Source organism: Uloborus diversus, chromosome 8 (assembly GCF_026930045.1).
Source record: "Uloborus diversus isolate 005 chromosome 8, Udiv.v.3.1, whole genome shotgun sequence".
Lineage (NCBI taxonomy): Eukaryota > Metazoa > Arthropoda > Arachnida > Araneae > Uloboridae > Uloborus > Uloborus diversus.
The window spans coordinates 69,786,200-69,806,071 of NC_072738.1; the positions used below are offsets into that span (position 1 = coordinate 69,786,200).

A 19,872-nucleotide genomic window follows, 5' to 3' on the forward strand; every position below is an offset into this window, starting at 1 on the left:
AAAATGCAATTAAGTTTCGCTTTCAGGGGATTTTTACAATAAAATTTTCCGATTGATTGCCAAACACGTATAGCTGAATTTATTCTCACAATAGCATTGTCGTGCTGAATGCCAGGTTATTTTGCTGATTTTCTCTAAATAGCAACATTGTTATTTCTCCAGGCCAAGAAGAGAGTGTTTTCAGAGTATCTGCATTTACCATAGATCCAGATCCAGTGGACATGACGAAGAATATGAGCATCTCCGCCCAAGGTGTCCTGTTCAGAGACATACCTCCTTCGGCGGTTTTAGAAACACGCTACTATCGTTTGCGAAAGGTACTTGGAATGCAAGTCGAAATCCCTATTCCCTGTATCTTCGGAAGATTCGGTTCTTGGTAAGATTTTTTAAAAAGAAATACTGATTTTAAAACTCTAAGAAAACAAATAAATTTAAGTTGATTCATTTACCAAATATCACAGCTGTTTTCTATTACTGTCTCCTGATCGAGATTCTAAAAATATATGAATCATTATTTCATAGCCGGTGACAAAAACATAATTACAGGGTGCCCTGAAAAAGACTGGTTTGAAAAATTTATTACAGGAAAACGGTTAATGATAAAAATATAATTCTTGCAGAAAATTCATGTGGCGGGCTGTAAATTTTTACCTTCCAATGTAGAAAATTTTAGTTCAAAAAATTTCCAATAGATGGCGCTGCAAATAGTAAGCCCGTGAATCAAACAAAACTTGAACAGAACATCATAATTTTCGAAGAATGTTTTTAATGAAAAAAAGTACAAAACATTTTCTTAAAATTGTCGACCGTTGTCGCCTGCAATCACATGTCGCAATCGAAGGAAAAATCAGTGAACTTCAAATTCTTCCTTTTGACTTACAGGTTTACTATCTGCAGCGCCATCTATGGAAAACTTTTTGAAATAAAACTTAAAACACGGTGGAAAACAATTTGCGGCCCACCACATGAATTTTCTGCAAGAATTTTTTTTTTTACCATTAACCGTTTTTCTGTTATAAATTTTGAAAACGAAGTCTATTTTGGGACACCTTTATTTTGATCTAGTTGTATAAGAAGTAGTAAATTCAGGTTTTTGGTCTGTGTTTACGCTAGAAATATCTCTAGTTCTCTCAAGAGTGGAAGGAAATTCAAAGGATAAGACTAGAATGCACCAATAGGAAGCCCTCTTTGGACCAAAGAAATTTTAATTAGACGTTCTCTCAAAACCAAAGAAGGTAGGGTAGTTGAACGTCTTCTCAAGACCATAGAGGATAACTCAGTCAGAAACAACAAATCTTAGACTGGTGCTTCCAAAGAGGGTTAAATTCAAGATCCACATCTAGATTTACGACGTCTTTTAAGCATAGCAGTCTCGCTGAGCCTTACATATTGAAAAATTCCGTTATAAAATTATTGACTGCTTTACTGCAAATCGTATAAGATCAACCACTATTTCATTTCATATATTCTTTAAGCTTTGAGGCAGCGTTTAATAACAGTTTTCCCAGATGACTCTCAATGCGAGTAACCAATATATATTTTAGTACCAGGTGCAAGTTAACTTTGATTCGAATCTTTTTTCCCCAGCACTTTTCCTCTCTGCGAGTATCTTAAACGATTCAAATCTGCATCCTGTCAGTTTTATCCACCAGAGCGTCCTTGCGACTGTCCGGTCAAAGCTGGTATTTATGGGGGACAGGACGTAGAAGTACCCTTTGGAGACACATCTATTTTAACAAGGTTTATCACTAAGGTGAGAAATAAAAATTCTTTTAAGACTTACTATAGTAGGAACACACCTAACCTGGCGGCATTGTGAAGACTACGCAGATCCTTATCACAACATTAGACGCTGCCAGGTTAGATTTGTGCCAACTGTAGTCATAGTACAAGAGCCCAGGGCCGCCAGACCTTACTTATTTTCTGAGTAACTAATTGTGTGGGATAGAATAGAGTTAGTAAGCACTTTGAACATGCGCATGTCTGCTAGATTGGGCCGAGGGCCAGTTTACAGGTATCAGGGGTTTAAATGTACGCAAAAAAAAAAAAAAAAAAAAGAAAAAGAAAAAAGAATATTACCTATTTTCTGAGAGCTGATTTTCATGTATGTTTTACAGAACATTATCGATAATTTATAAAAAATACTGCCAGACACTTCACGGGGGCCAAAGTTGCTGCCAGACGCTCAAAAGTTCGCAAACATAGCGTATGTTTGCCTATTTTATGTCAAGTGAATTAATGCTCCCCACCCGACCATCTCCGATTTGGATGAAATTTCATACAAGTAGACATGCCTTTGAAATCAACATATGCAAATTTCCAACTTCAGAGATTCAAATTCTGAGGAGCTAGAATTCCTTAAATGAAGGGTTACAAAATGGCGGAGCAGTGAAACGAATTGCCATGTCTAGTAGTAGGAGAGGCTAGGGCCGCCAGACCTTAATTATTTTTTGAGTAACTAATCCTGAGTGATAGAGTAGAGTTAGTATACACTTTGAATATACGCATGCCTGTTAGCTTGAGCCGAGGTCAGTTTTTCAGGTATTATGTTGAATGTGCTCAAAAAAAAAAAAAAAAAAAAAAAAGAAAAAAAAGAGGACTTATTTTTTGAAAGCTGATTTTTGTGTATGTTTTACAGAACATTGTCAATAATTAATAAAAAAAAATACTGCCAGACACTTTCCTTGGACAGAATTTGCTGCCCCAAAGCTCGCAAATATAGCGTGTCTATTCCATGTCAAGTAAACTAATGCCCTCCTACGACTACGAGACATGACAATTCGTTTCATAGCTCCGCCATTTTGGAACTCTTCATTTAAAGGATTCTGGATTTTCAGAATTTGGATCTCGGAAGTTGGAAATATGCATATGTTGATTTCAAAGGCATGTCTACACCTCTATAAAATTTCATTCAATTCGGAGATAGTCGGGCGGGGGGGGGGGGGGGCATTAATTTACTTGGAATGGAATAGGTAAACATACGCTATTTTTGCGAACTTTTGAGGATCTGGCAGCAACTTCGGGTCACTGGAAGTGTCTGGCAGTATTTTTTTTTTTAATGAATTACCGATGTAAAACATACGTAAAAATCAGCTCTCAGAAAATAAGGAAAGTTCTAATTTTTTTGGGCACATCCAACCCCTGCTAGCAAGCATGCGCATATTCAAAGTGCATACTAACTCTATTCTATCTCTTACAATTAGTTAGAAAATAAGTATGGTCTGGCGGGCCTGAACTCTCCGACTATCAGATTTCTTTCTTTCTTCACTTTTTCTCCACCAATTTCACCAGTATTGTACCGAACGGCATTTGAAGAATGTGCAGGGGCTCCATCGTGTTGGAAAATGATTTCTGCCCTCTCCTGAACAGGAATAGCATCAAGAAGGTCAGGCAAATGATGTTCAATGAACTCTAAATATCTGTTTCCTTTTAGGTTACCTCGAAACACATACGGACCAATTAAATGATCTCCTATTACGCCAATCCAAACATTTATGCTGAATCGAGTTTGGAATGATGAGTTTTGGGTTAAGAAAGGATTATGTTCAGTATAATGATGCCAGTTACGCAAATATATGATGCCCCCTCTAGTGAACAACGACTCATCTGTCCACAATATCTTTCTTAGAAAATGGTGATCTTCCGTGTCTCGGGCTAGTAGCCATCTGCAAAATGTTACCCGCTTTTCTAAATCTGAATTGCGCAGTTCTTGTACTAGAGTAAAATGATACGGGTGATACTTGTTTTGGTGCAATGTTTTCATCACTTTGCGTTGTGATAGTCCACCTTCTATAGCAATCGAGCGTGAACTCACACTTTGGTTTTCCACTACTCGGTCCAGCACATACTCCTCAACATTGGCAGAACGGTGATCCTGGCCCCCTCTCGAACAACGTACCAAATGAACCTGTCTCTCTGAGCTTTCGATGTATAGAGGCAAACACATCTATTAGATGCAGAACGATTTGGGTAACGGAGCCGGTATTCTTTCTCGGCTCTGCGAGCATTACCATCACAAAATCCGTACACGAAATGCATATCAGCATACTCTTCGTTAAAAAACCGAGACATACCCAACTAGTATGTTGTGGCCATCACGAAACTTTCTTCTATATTTTTTCCTTTTTCTGATCCCCCCCCCCATGCTTGACGAGGAAGCAATATTCCTAACAAAAACAAAATTACACATGCAAAAACTTGACGACCATCCCAATGCCTGAATTATTGTAAAAACAAAACAAAGAGCGAAAATTGAAAGTTACTTTAAAAGCCTTACTTGAATTAATTACAAATATTTTATTTATTAACAAACATAAGATGGCAACAGTTAAAAATTTTAAATCATTGAGATAATATTTCCGATCATTTCCATACAATTAAAATCACGAGATATTCGCAGACGACAATCTATTACGATTTATCTTTCTTATTGTTGCATTAATAAAACTATTTTTTTTTATTCGCAAAAAAAAAAAAAAAAAAATCAACACCTCTTGGAGCGATTGGAGTCAAAATTGAACCAAAGCCTGTTTACGTATGGATTCACATATATTCCAAATTTCAACCAGAACGTAGCATTACTTCTTGAGATAGGGCACTCACAATGGAAAAAAAGAACGGGCGATTGCGCTACCCCCTTTTTAGCTGTTGCCACCAAAATAAAATCAGCTCTTAAACCCACTAAGGGCTACTTGTCAAAAAGTTTTTGTTTGATTCCGTTCGTTATTTCTTGAGATACAGCAGTCACAATTGACGACAAAAAACGTTCTATAACTCAACCCCCGTTTGAGCTATTGACACCAAAATTGAATCAGCACCTGCTCCTGTTAGGGGCAACATATGGACCAAATTTTGTTTGATTCCGCCAGTTACTTCCTGAGGAATAGCAAGCACGCGTAACTCAAAAAACGTCCCATTGCTCCACCCCCCCTTCGAGGAATTCGCGCCAAAAACCAATGGGCACAAGTTCACATAGCGGCACATATGTGTACCAAATTTCGTTCGATTTCATGCGGTAGTTTTTGCTGTAGAGCGGCCACAAAAAACTGGTCACACACAGACGTGACACACACACGGACACACACACATACACACACACAGAGACAGACAGACATTTTCCAAAAATAGCCGAAATGGACTCAGCACACCTCAAAACGTTCGAATCCGTCAAAATTCTAAATTCGAAAATTTGCACGAATCCAATACTTTCTTCTATATATTAGATACTAGCTGACCCAGCCACGCGTTGCTGTGGCGAGAAGTAGTTAGATTAAAATATTCTTTTGCTCAATATTTTGATCGAATCTAATTAATATTTTTAGTAAAGCTTAAACTCTCTACCTCAGAGCCAAAGTGACGTAAGTTCAAAAATTGCGATTTTCTGTTAATTAGTGCATTGTATGTAGAAGCCTATTCCAAATCGAGCCATGTGAACGTATTTCTTTAATCATTTTTAATTTTTTATCAGGGTTAAAAGAGCGCTTGTCCCATCCTTTGCAGAAGCCAGAAAAAAGTTTTTCCCCTTTTCTGTAAAATTATCATAATGTGACTTACGTCCCTTCTGGCTCTTAGGTACAGAAACATTATAGCCAATTTTAAAACATGTGAGATTGATAATGGGAGTGTTAGGCTGAATTAAGTACTTATGGATTTTAGTAAGAACTAACTAAATTTTCAATTTTAAAAGCACTATATCTACGCTTAGTAAATTTTTCAAGTATGACTTCATTCAAAAATAAAAGCAAAATAAGTTGAAAGTGATAGTAAATATCGAAACTGATAGTAAAATATCGGAAAGTATAAATTAAGCATAAACTGACATACACTTTTTAGAATGTACATTACATTTTATTCATTTCAGATTTCTCTATAGTTTCTAATCAATAACTTCTTTACAAAATACATTAACTAAATTAGAAACATATAAAAATTAAATTTTATAAATGAGGTAGTTAATATTGACTTTGATCTATAGTTTCTATTATTTGAAAACTGAAAATTATCTAGGCACTAAGTTGTGCACAATATTTTTGCTTAACCTGTCTTTTGCTAACCAAATAGGTATGATAACTTTCCCACTCGTGAGTAGGCGATAGATAGTTGCCCATGAGAGAAACATGCATATTTCAAGTCCAAACCGAAAGTAGACATTGTTTGTTCTTGAGGTCAATTTATGGTCTGTTCAAAAGCTAAACAAATCGGAAATTGAAGCCTCCGAAATGTGTTTGAAAATTATGACGCTATTAATGGATTACATTGCAACACAAAAATTTCTCCTTTGAACCTTTCCGTCAAAATTGTTGAAATTTTGAAAGAAACGTGTACCGTTGCATAATCTAGGTGGGTTTAAACTGTGAAGAAAAATAATTGGTGAACCAATTTTCAACCGAAAATCGTATAGTGGGATTCCTGGTACATCTAAGAAATTTAGAAATTCAGTTGGAATGTTTACGGCTTTGTTTTCATCGACAACTGTATAGTCTTGTTCAGCGTCAACGGTCAGCACAATCTGATTTTGATTTTTTTTTTTCAGCTGTCAGTAATGGCTCATTATTTACAATCATTGTAGCTAAGACAGCGTCATTGCACTTGTTTTTTCGTTGTAAATCAATGTTAACTAAGTCGATGACCAATCGATCAAGTGATATTACACCATAATGAATAAACAACAAATTTGAAATTGAAATGCATAAATCTTCAATCAACACTAAAGCTTCATTATACATCTTTGGTGTAAAATCTAGATTTGGATGTCGGTGTGTTTGTTTAACTCTATGGATTACATCTTCAAGCATAAAATTTATATAGTTTCCCCCACAGAAATGATGATTGTGTTGGATATTATGTCGTCAAAAGTATCTTAAACAGTTGACGAATTCTGTTTCTCGTTATGCAAAACCTGCATTAGAAAATGTAACTCCCAATGATTGTGTGCTACCAATAATTACAATTCGCGAAAGGCATCGTGATATGTATTAAACACTCGACAATTAACGGTTCGCAAATATTTCCATCTGTTCGGGAATGTTTAACGGAAACAAATGCAAAAACTTCATTCACTTTGTTTTGGATGCAGTTTTGTTTTGGATGGAGTTTTAGTCCCAATGTCTTGGCTTAAATTTTTAATTCTGCCCGAGATTGATTAATGTTGTGTGTTTTGTTTGCGTGACTTCCATAATTTTTTTTATTCTATTCAGCACTTTAAAAAGAATTAATAAACGTTCTGAAAAATAATGAGCAGCGAATACGCCCAATTTCTGCCAGTAACATATCTTTCAAAAATAGGAACATATCCCACTAAAAGTCAGAAACCTTCCTAAAATTATCCTGAAGTCTTTCTGAAGAATTCCGAAACCTCTCCGATTCGAGACAATCATTTCTCTGAAACCTTAAGAGAGAACCGAAGTAAGATTAAAAGTAATAGCTTGGAACATTTCTCGACTCACCAAGAAAGTACTAAAAGCGACGACGGTAGTAAAGTCAGTTCATCACTAAAATTCATTAACTTTCCTGAATTCATCTTGGAATCTTTTTAAAGAATTCAATAATCTCCCTGGCTAAAAGCCAGTCGTGTCGATGGACCTTCAGAAAATACTTAGGCAAGTTGAATACTAAGCTTGACACCTCTTTATTTTTCCAAGAAAGCTCCAAGAATAATGCTGCACGCATGGCGAAAGATAAGACAGATTTGCAAGCAAGTACCATAAGTCAAACTCGCCTACGATTCGTGCAACGTTACGGAATCTAAAGGCTCATTCACTCTCATTGAGGGCTTAGTCAATGTTGACTCAACGTAATCGAACAGAAGCCGATGCACTTAATAAATACGCTCAGTTAATCTTTAAACTGGAAATTAAAATATTTTGCGCAATAGTGAGAAGTCTGCATTCATGACGTTTGTTGCAATTCAGGAAACTTTTTGAAGCAGATACTTGATTTCTAAATAAAATTGTTGAGGACTTGTGAAATCCCAACGTGTTCCACGGAAATAATCAGTGACATTTCGGATTTGTTTAAAGTGCATGTAAAGTAGCATGGAACAATGGTAAATAATTTTTTTTTCTGTGAATCGGACCATACACATTAGATTTTTGACAATGTAAAAAAAAAAAAAAAAATCACGGTCGTTTTGGTGATAGTACTGCAAGATGCTGTACAGAAGGATCTCTTTCGTATTACGGGGAAACTAAGTTATGCCAGATAGCGTCGTTGCTGCTTATATATCCACTCATCGTTTTATTTCGTCAAGTTTGTCCATATCTCGTACCTCTAATGCGACCTAATAATGACGTTTATTAACGTTCATTTGACAAAGTATGTAATGGATCTCATGGAACTGCAAAACTTGACATTTATATGAGCCTCATGCGTTTTTAAAAGCAGTGGTAAGTATGGAACGACCCGCTGCTTATCAATTTTAACTTGATTTGTAGAATTTGACATTTACATTGAAAAGTGTGACCTGTATACGCCTCCTTTCTACGGCGATATTATTGATAACCATCGATATCCGTAACATAGAATCATTTGTAGATTTTAATTAACTTAAGAATAAAAAGTTTTGAGGATGAATTAACTTAGAGCGCCATCTATTAAGAATTCATGCAACTAAACAATCAATACACACGATAATTGCATAATTAGCTTTTAATTTGCAATAACAAATAACAAAAAGTAGCCTATCTTTTAAGTTGGACCAAAATACATATAGCTGTGAAATTTCATTAAAATCGGGTCAGTAGTTCCGGGGTTTACCCCGAACAAACATCGTGACACAAGATTTTTATATATATAGATAGAAGAAAGTAAAAATCGAGAAAAGAATATAGCAACTTATCTTTAGAAACTTTAACGAAAACTTTCAAAAACTAAAAACACACTCTCTACTGACTTACTGTAAAAAGAATCATAATTCTAGCAATTTTCAAAACACATTTACAAAATATCAGAAAGAAGCAAACGATACATAAAATATTATGACAAATGAATAATTCTGTTTGGTTTTTATCATTAATTGTTTTGTTAAACAAATGCTTTTTATTTTCAGACGATATTTTTCACAATCATAAATCGTAATCGAAAGTCATTTGATGGGTCTGTATACGTTTTAAGGTCATATAATGCAGGAAGTTCATATTTAGAGTTCAGTGAACATCATTTGCCTGACCTTCTTGATACTATTCCTGTTCAGGAGAGAGCGGAAATCATTTTCCAACACGATGGAGCCCTTGCACATTCTTCAAATGCCGTTCGGGAATTTCTAACTGAACAGTATCCCCAATGGATTGGTTGTATGGGCCCCATCCCTTGCCCCTCCTAGATCCCCAGACCTGACGCCAGTGGACTTCTTTGTTTCGGGATTCTTAAAACAAGAAGTTTACAAAACAGAAGTAGCAAGTTTGCAAGGATTGAGCGACCGGCTTGCTGAAGCAGTAGGGAAACTAAGGAATGAAATTTCTTTAAGAGCAACGGTTGTTTCCGTTCGCAAAAGGGCAAGAGCGTGTATCAGGTGTGGCGGTGACCAATTTCAGCAGCTATTGCAAATTTTGAAGGTTTATTAAATGTACTAATTGAAGTTGGTGTAACATTTTTTGTTCTTGATTTTCCCTTTGTGAAAAGCACGGGAAAGTAATGCTTCTTTTGTTTCTACGAATCGTTATCTCGTGTGTTTTTTCTTTTTATTAAACTGTTAAAACTATTATTTTTATATAAAAATATCATTTTCTTAAACAAAGAAAGCAACATGCTATCGTGAAACAGAAAATTCAAAACAGAAAAGTGCGACTCTTCGCTGGTTTTCCTTTTTTTAACGAATGCAGATTTTTACACTGTTTCAAACAAAAGCCTGAATTTCAGCTGAACATCAAGCCCAATATGATTTGTTGTTGTATCATCTGAAAGCTAATGGAATGGACCAGTTTTTGGTAGATTTGCCCGATTGTAGCTCTTACGGTTGTTTTTGAAAATGTCGATTAAAAATGTTGGCACCATTTTAATTCTGAGTGTGTCCAATATTTCAAAGCTTGTAGCTCTCGGTAAAATGCGACTATCTTAATGCGAAAGGTATCATTTTGTAGGATTTAGTCTGCTCTTTCCAAATATGTACTTATTTTCCTTGTATGTCCTACAAGAATTTCAGAAATCGGCCGTTTTCTCAGAATTTTGTTTTTTTTACTCATTTTCCTTAAATTTACCAAAACTCGGTTACGGTTAAGGATTGGACACGATAATGGGTGGTTCTATGCTCCACTTGGGCTCATCTATCACGCCCTTTCGTATGGCAGATTCGATCGAACTCACCCTGTATATGTATGTATGTGTGTATGTGCGGATGTATGTCGCATAACTCAAGAACGGTAAGTCTTAGAAAGTGAAAATTCGTTACGTAGACTCCCAGTGGGGTCTCGTTGTGCACCTCCCCCTTTTGGTTGCGTTCGAGTGTTTCTAAAGTGGTCTTTTGCCCCTTTTTGGGGGGGGGGAGGAGAATCATTGTTAATTTCGATGTAAACTCAAGTGGTGTTATAATTTGGCTGACACTTGGCGATATATCACCAGTCTTTTGGTCTCCAAGTTGTTTTGCGATTTTTTTTTTTTAATGTTAAATTTGGTTTCAATTTGGCCACTGTTGGTGATATTTAGAGAAACACATTAAATCACATTATATATGGTTTAATGTGTTTCATATGAACATGTGTTTCATATGTGTGTGTGACATATGAATCACATTAAAATTGCCAGTAATGGGGAAATGACATTTAATTGGAATAAAAGGAAGTCATGTGATGCACACATCATCTTGTTTCTGTCCATAATTGAACTATAGTTTACAATGAACGAAACGTATGAAGGGCTCGGGTCAAGAATGTGATATGGCACATGAGTTTTTTTTTTTTTTTTCCGGTAGGCCAATTTTCAACCTTTGAAAAAAATTCTAAAAATTGTTTTACAGATATTATACATTCTATATTCTGCAATGCTAAAACCAGATAAGTTTTTCTGTCAATGACATAATCCATTATCATGTTTATTTCAATCATCAAAGCAACATTTAGAAGAAAAAAAATCATTTTTCATTTTTTCAAAAGTTATCACGTTCTTGCCGCCAGCCCTTCGTATCAACTCACTCACTCTAAATCGGACGTTTTCAATTGAAAAGGTGAAAAAAGCGGTCTTCAAAGTGATGCCATTTAAAAAAAATTTTGTTTCAAAATGTCTTGAAAATTGGAAATAAAGGTTTTGAAAAGTATTTTTAAAAAGCTTTGAACACAGACTTGGGTTTAGGGGCCGTTACCCATGCTCCTGTTTCTAATTTGGTCATGCCCATAAATGAACCTTCTTTCAATTCGTAGGGTTGATGCGCAATAATAAGCAGTTTTTAACAATACTGGTGAAATTGGTGGAGAAAAAGTGAAGAAAGAAAGAAATCTGATAGTCGGAGAGTTCAGGCCCGCCAGACCATACTTATTTTCTAACTAATTGTAAGAGATAGAATAGAGTTAGTATGCACTTTGAATATGCGCATGCTTGCTAGCAGGGGTTGGATGTGCCCAAAAAAATTAGAACTTTCCTTATTTTCCGAGAGCTGATTTTTACGTATGTTTTACAGTATCCCCAATGGATTGGTCGTATGGGCCCCATCCCTTGGCCCCCTAGATCCCCAGACCTGACGCCAGAGGACTTCTTTGTTTAGGGATTCTTAAAACAAGAAGTTTACAAAACAGAAGTAGCAAGTTTGAAAGAATTGAGCGACCGGCTTGTTGAAGCAGTAGGGAAACTAAGGAATGAAATTTCTCTAAGAGCAACGGTTGTTTCCGTTCGCAAAAAGGCAAGAGCATGTATCAGATGTGGCGGCGACCAATTTCAGCAGCTATTGTAAATTTTGCAGGTTTATTAAATGTACTAATCGATGTTGGTGTAACATTTTTTTGTTATTGATTTTCCCTTTGTGAAAAGCACGGGAAAGTAATGCTTCTTTTATTTCTACGAATCGTTATCTCATGTGTTTTTTCTCCAAATTAAATGTTAAAACTATTATTTTTATATAAAAATATCATTTTCTTAAACAAAGAAAGCAACATGCTATCGTGAAACAGAAAATTCAAAACAGAAAAGTGCGACTCTTTGCTGGTTTTCCTTTTTTAACGAATGCAGATTTTTACACTGTTTCAAACAAAAGCTGACTTTCAGCTGAACTTGAAGCCCAATATGATTTGTTGTTGTATCATCTGAAAGCCAATAAAATGGGCCAGTTTTTGGTAGATTTGCCCGATTGTAGCTCTTACGGTTGTTTTTGAAAATGTCGATTAAAAACGTTGGCACCATTTTAATTCTGAGTGTGTCCAATGTTTCAAAGCTTGTAGCTCACAGTAAAATCTATATAAGTACTATCTTAATGCAAAAGGTATCATTTTGTAGGATTTAGTCTGCTCTTTCCAAATATGTACTTATTTTCTTTGTAGGTCCTACAGGAATTTCAGAAATCAGTCGTTTTCTCAGAATTTTGTTTTTTTACTCATTTTCCTTAAATTTACCAAAACTCGGTTACGGTTAAGGATTAGACACGATAATGGGTGGTTCTATGCTCCGCTTGGTCTCTTCTATCACCCCCTTTCGTATGGCAGATTCGATCGAACTCACCCTGTATACATACGTACATACAGACGTCATGACAAAATTCGTTGTAATTTACTCGGGAATCATCAAAATGGATATTTTGCGTGTCTATACGTTCCTAGGCACTTATCCACGTGTGATCGAGTCGAAAAAAAAAAAAAACCCTCAATATTCATTCGGGAGTAAGTAAAACGGAAATGAAGGTCGATTTTTGAGTGAAAATTTTTTCGCGTATGCAATACTTCCTTTTTTGAAAAAGAAAGTAAAAAAAGGGGCGAACATGCATAAAAAGCGTGCATACAATAATTAAAATGCATCAAAAGGAGCGCAGACTGGGAAAGACAATAATTCACCTCGCTGTAAAATATGGCAGGGAGAGGGTTGGGTGTCTGGGGGGGGGGGAGGCAGAAATTAAAGATAGAGCCCAGAGTCCTCAAAAATACTTATCCAGCCCTGTTTATAGAAATAGTTAATGTGAGGAGAAATTAATTTGATTAGGGTTAGTTGGAGGAACAGAAAACTTAGACTGGTGAAAACAAACTTTATTACCACATTTGTAAGTTTTGAAACTGAATTTTTGATGAGTGAAGACTAAAAGTTCCACGTGTTCCTAAACAATGTTATAGACGTCATAACTGTTTGAACATGATACAAAGAAAAATTGTTTTTAAAGTTTAGTGATCTTTCTTTTCCTCGCCATTGGATCTCCTAATGCAAAGTAACTGGTTTCAACTATAGTTTTATTCAGGGGCGTCCCGAAGTTAATTTTTTTAGAGGGAGGGGAATTCTCTTTTTACCAAATGAAATTCTAAATTTTATCGAAGGTGAAAATATTAGCATACAGACATACCGTATCCACTTTATATCTAATGCGATGGTATCCGAAGCATCATTGAAAAAGGAAGAAAAAATCGAAATATTGCAATACTGTCTCCCAATTTGCCGAGGAGAGTTTTTGAGATGTCACAGTGAATACTCATCTGGACGGCCCTCATTTTTCTTGCAACGTGGAAGGTTATTAAGAATATTTGGTTATGAATTTCATCTTCCCTGATGTTTTGATGCGACATTTAGGCGGTTCTATCTATTTACTCCATAAACTCTGTACTCTGGGATGAATGTCCACCTCTGGTAAGTTGAGCTCCGCTGCCCGGCCGATTCAACGATTCCATTAGTTGAAATAGGGGTGAATAAAACCCATTTGGTGAACAATATTACTTTCAGGTATGAAGTAATAAACGGTACAGGATTTTCTCGCCAAATAAAAGGGTTGCAATGGTAGCCCAACTCTGCACCTAACAATTCCTCTTCTGACTGATTGCTCTCTTGAAAGAAGTGGAATTGTTCAAGGCCATAGCTCAACTTGTCGGAGGCAGACAGTAAGTTTTGCGTTCTTACTACTTTTAGGGACATTAAATTTAGGGGGTCAGGGATATTAAATTTAGATGTAAATTACACTTTTGTGTAAACTTTACATTTTAGTGCATAATTTAAATTTTTTGCATGGTTTTTCTTTTTAAATGATTTCAGATTAGATATGGAACATTTAGCGGGTTGCATGTAACGTTTGGACCTCGAATTAAGTAATGTTCTCTGGAACTTCTTAAGTTTCCAAACGGATAGTGTATATTGCGAATCGTAGCTTAAATAGCGACACGTCCGCCATCTTGGGCTAAATACAGCTTTCTTCCTTTGTCTCTATAAAGTAACGTGTTTTACTTCTTGATTGTGTTACTTCTTGATTGTGAATTCACATAGAATTAATAAGAAACCACAATCAAGAAGCAAAACAAGCTACTTCACCATAGTAGATACAAGAAGAAAGTACCGTTTAGCACCCAAGATGATGGACGTGTCGTGATTTATTAAACGATTCAAGGCTTTAGTTGTACTAAATAAAGAAATCGTTAAATTGACTGAAATGTTGACATTTTTTTCCATTTTTTAGGGCAAGTATAGGACGGAGTTTCGCTTGAAGCAAAACGAAACAGATGAAGAACTGGCCTGTTTTAAAATACACACGGAACTAAAATAAAGACTGTTTAGTGAGACTCGGTTCTGTTTCTTGTATAAAGTAATTCATCGGATTTTATTTGGCTTTAGAAGAAAAAAAAAACTAAAAGTCCCAGTGATGCATTCTTGCTAGCGAGGTCATAAAACAAGAATTCTGTCCTCTATGATTTTAAAATGTACTGCGTATAGTATAAATATTATGAATTGGCTCAAAGATTCCCTGAACAACTGTACTGTAAGTTCAAAAACACTACAAAAATTTCGAAAACACTTCATGAAACAATATCATATTGCATGATTCTTATTGTTTTTAACTTTCAATACAGCTTGACCACGAAAAGAAGGCGAATAACCTTGAAGGAAAAACATTCTTTATATCATTTGTAATAGGTTTTTGGCATTATTTTGAATAGCTATAAGATTAGCGGAACCGTACCTCTTACTATTCGGTACTTTCTGGCTGATTCTACCATAGACTAGTAATAAGAGTAGACAGAGCTTTCCCAGACTTGCTGATGAAAAAATTGGTTCATGGATACATCATGTGACTAGTGGAAGGCTTGGCGAAAACTTTTTCGGCATGGTTGCTAGATGGCAGGATTATCTATAGTTCGGCACTCGACATGTATTTTAAGATTTAATGTGTTTTTATTATAATTTTTTTTCCAGGTGCAGAGATTGAACTGTTTTTCTTTCAGTTATGCATGATTTTGACATTAGTAATTAGTTTTTGATCACAGTTTTCAGTAACTTTTATTTCGTTCGGAACTACATGTCAGCGTTGGCGTAAACGTAATGGCGTAAACGTTTTGCGTTAAAGCAAAAATGTACTAATCAGTATCTTAAATTGAAATTGTAGGTAAAAATCTTACCGTTTGCCGATTCTTTTTGTGCGCTTGCATCTTCAATTGCTTAGAGAGTTATTGAAATTGAATAAAGAAAATGCACAATACTATCTAAACGAAAAACTCACTATAGTAACAAAATATTTACAACTTAGAATAACAAATTTACAAATCAGACTCCATAAAAGATCATTCTTCCGTGTTTCATCAATTTTATTTATTTTATTTTTCGCCGGCTACGATCGTCTGCTACTATCAACGCCCGCTGTTGCTAGGATATCCACCAGTCACATGGTTTGGTTTATAAGCAGCAAAAGGGTTGCCATAGCTCGGTCTATTCTTATTATTAGTCTATGGATTCTACCTATTACAAATAATGTTTCGCTTCAAGGTCATTCGCCATGTAACCGTGGTCAAGCTTTACCTGCAATTTCTTAGAGAGATGCTTCAGAAGTAAGTTTCGTCATAATTTTTCGCAAAGAAGTTTTATTACAAGCAGAAATCAATTCGTTAAAAAAATCATAAATTAACTTCAATATTTTCTATTTGAAAGGTCCGGAGAAAAAACTTTTTTGTCCATTTCTTTATGAAAACTTTGTTTTTTGTTTGGTCTCTTCTATTTATAATACAAATGTTAGTTTTAACAAATTTAATATTCATAATTAAGCACACTTTTATCGAAAATTATCTTTAAATTTTTGTATCCCCTTTGAAATTGTCATTGTAGAAACAGCTATTTTGTTCGAATATTGGACTTTGGTCATTTTCCAGCGACCCCTTCGCATGTTTTCTTTGACAATGAAACATTTGTCATGCTGTGAAGTCTTATTTTAATCCTTCGGATGAACCATCCTCCTCTTATTCGTGTGTAATTTGGAGTTAGTAGTTGTTGGTATGGGTCCGCAGCAGAATTTTTTTCAGGAGTCTAAGACGCAAAAAAAAAAATAAATAAAATACTCAAATCAGCTCTGAGAAACGCTTAACAATAACATTAAAAAAATACATGCTACTTATGGATAATATCCCAGAAAACACGATACAAATCTTCACTAGCTGAAATGTAAGACTTTTTTCTATTTAAAAATTTTAGCTTTTTTCTCCCCTAAGTCTGCAGATCTCAAGAATCTGTGATGCACGTCGCAGCGTCGCGCTGTTTTTGCTACCGGGGGTATAGGTATCACTGTGCACAAAAGCTAAGTGCCCTGAAAAGTAAAGTAAGAAATAACAACGTCGAAAAGCACAATTTGCAGATTACTGCAGACACGTGTTTCGGCGTTACAAGAAACGCTCTTTTCAATGCAAAAAGTAATGAGCTTATGGATGAAAAGACATTCGACAAAAGCTTTTCATCCATAAGCTCATTACTCTTTGCTTTGAAAAAGGCGTTCCTTGTAATGCCGAAACACGTGTCTGCTGCAGTAATCTGCAATTTGTGTTTTTTGACGTTGTTATTTCTTACTTTACTTTTCAACCCAAAGGTATTTATTTATCTGCTCTGAAAACTTTAAGCATAATGTCAAAATATAAATAAAAATGATGCCTCTATTTTATTACATTTGGTTTAAATAAACCCAAGCAAAACTACCTAAAATTCAGAGAACCAGTATCTGAGAAATGTAAAGGAAAAAGTTACTCTTCGGAGAGAGGGATATTATTAAAAACAAACATAAAAAGAACATGTTGTGTTTGAAGGGTTACTGATAAAAGTCGGTGACTATCGAAACGGAAAGGAAAACGCGCAGTAGGTTTTAGGGAATTTCTTGAAACGTCGGTCGTCGATTTTTGCCCCTTTGTTAAATTCAGTCTCTCCCCCCCCCCCCCCAAGATGATTTTTGTACAAGTGGTTTCTCTGTCAGGGCACTGTCAATGCAAGGAAAACCACCTGGCTCTGCTACAGTGCTACTTTTTTTTATTTATTTATTTTTAAAAAGTTGGATGTAAAACCCTATCTGACACAAGATGGTCCTCTTTGAGATTGATTACATTGAAGTTTAACGGGCACTCCATATACACCCAACACAAACATATACAATTTTATGTAGTCATGTACGACAATATGACATAAAATTATATACAGTGTCTGCCGATTTTATGACTAGATACAATGATTAATTTGATGAACACATCACAGATAAAGATGGAAAAAAAAAAGAAAAAGAAAAAACATTGTGTATCGTAAAGACACGTGAAGAATTGAAACACATGTTATATTTTTCAGTATGAACTGTCACTTCACACGTATATTTTCACTCTCGTCACGCTCTTGTTCTTTCTGTGCCTGACTTTGGCATATTCACCGTAAAATTGCGTATTTAAATGAAGAAAATCTACTACAGACAACGAGAAAACTAAACAATACTCGAAATACAATTTTTAAGTGCGACCAAACACAATGAAAAATAGTAATTATAAAGTTAATTTTGTTAAAAAAAGTAAACGAACTAATTTCAGAGCAGAACTAAATCATAAGATCATTTACGAACGAAACTAATGCAGAAAAGCTGGGTGTTTCAATTGATCTGTCAGAGAAGAAAGTGAAAAATCTAAGCAGATGCTGAAAGTTAGCTTAACCTTTAAAAACCTATAGCTTTGGAGGACTTTCTTATTCTAAAACGACTGTACTCTTTCAGAAAGAGAATTAAGAAGTGATAAAAGTAACTATCCCATTTTTCGTATTTCGTAGAATTTTGAAGATGCCATGACGCTGAAAGAACAATTAAAACACACTACAGTTTGAAAAGAAGAAGAAAGTACGTTCTAAACAAGAAAAATAAAATCATGAACTATCCCATTAACTATTTTATTATTTTCAAGAACACGATCATAAAAGCAGCTATTTTCTTATTTAAGAAAATTATACATATAAATGAATGTGTTTGTACACTATATGTATTTATTTTTGATTTTTGGATTTTTTTAGCTTGAACTTTTGCAATCTGGAAATATCACAGGCACGAAAAATAGGAGATGGTTTTTATGAGAACGAGTGGGAATATAGGATAATAGAAAATAAAATTAGGCAACCCTTTAAGAAAATCAACCCAAACCAAAAAATGATTAAATGAAAAAAAAAAAATCTACGTACATTTTCCCATTAAAAATATTTTACAGTAAATGAAATGTTCATTTAAATGTGTTGCGCGTCAAAGTAAGTTTCTAAATTCAAAAACTTTTACCATGTATTTAACCTCTTCAACGCTTCCAAAAGTCGCGGGGCAATGAAATCATTTGTACTGTAGTCTTCAGACATTCCTTCGTGTAGAAATTGTGACACAAACACTTGAACTTTTTAACTTAGAAAAATTTAATTATAGCAAAATAAACTACAATGTTAGTTGCAAATAAAAACTTGTTAATTAATAAACACAACATAATGAAGATATCTGTAACGAACTCGCGCGAAATGTGAAGAACTGATAACTGCGATAAGAACTACTACGAGGTGCGCGAGTCCGGCTAATTTATCGAAACTTAACTACTCAGTTCAGTTCAGTTCTTGGGCGTTTTCCACACTCCCCACCTTGAGTTCAGGGCTCAATACTCCGGAACTCAAATTCAATGCTGTCAGGCTAGGTGATGAACTGGTGGTGGTGCAACACAAATCCTCAAGAACAGTCACAGGAGGGGGTTTTAACTTTTGAAGCTCACAAGATGACACCGCTCCCAACTCCAGAGAACACAACTTTTTAACAGGACTAATGAAGACACCCGTTTTTATCTTGACTTTAGCAACTCGCACACATCCATCCTTAATAGTGAACACTTCCAGAACTTTTCCGAGTGGCCAGTCAATTCTTTTACAGTTATCTGTCCACACTATAACTAAATCACCAACTTTTAGAACTGGAGAATTATTTCTATTAGTCACAGGTTGTCGCAACTGTCCGAGATATTCCACTCGACATCTCGAACGGAGATCTTTTCGTATTTTCTGTGTATACGCGTGACGTTTATTTAATTTCTGATGATCCAGCGCATCTAAGTCTGGAACATCGATTTCTCTAATCTCTTGCAAAAACATAGAAGGGGTAATCGGGGTAAGATCTTGAACGTCATCACTAACGTAAGTCAACGGTCGCGAATTTATGATACTCTCACAGTCGCAGAGGACTGTTAACATCTCTTCATAATTCAACGATGTTCGACCCAAAACTTTTCTTAAAATTCTCTTCAAAACTCCTACTAACCTCTCCCAAAATCCTCCCCACCAGGGAGCAGAAGGGGGGATAAAAATCCAAGCAATAGAAGAAGCAGTAGTTTCATCTTGAATCTTTTTCCAATCAATCCTACTAAATTGATTTTTTGCGCCAACGAAGTTCTTACCGTTATCGGAATAGATAATTGACGGTCTGCCTCTTCTCGCGATGAATCTCCTCAACCCCAAAAGAAAGTTATCTGTAGA

The 19,872-nt window shown here is 35.4% G+C and overlaps 2 protein-coding genes across 2 annotated transcripts in view; one reads left to right on the plus strand and one right to left on the minus strand.

Moving 5' to 3' along the window:
* The window catches only part of LOC129228154 (uncharacterized), a 32,406-nt gene extending 17,746 nt beyond the window's left edge, over positions 1-14,660 (plus strand). Inside the window, exons 3-5 of the mRNA XM_054862807.1 lie at positions 163-376; positions 1,588-1,753; positions 14,561-14,660. Coding sequence (XP_054718782.1) covers positions 163-376; positions 1,588-1,753; positions 14,561-14,647 — 467 coding nt within the window. The 3' untranslated portion in view covers positions 14,648-14,660. The remainder of the gene's footprint in view (positions 1-162; positions 377-1,587; positions 1,754-14,560) is intronic.
* Positions 14,661-18,954: 4,294 nt separating this feature from the next.
* Positions 18,955-19,590, minus strand: LOC129228417 (uncharacterized). Its single transcript, XM_054863096.1, has one exon. It carries the CDS (start codon positions 19,588-19,590, stop codon positions 18,955-18,957), a length of 636 nt encoding a protein of 211 aa, XP_054719071.1.
* Positions 19,591-19,872: the final 282 nt, after the last annotated feature.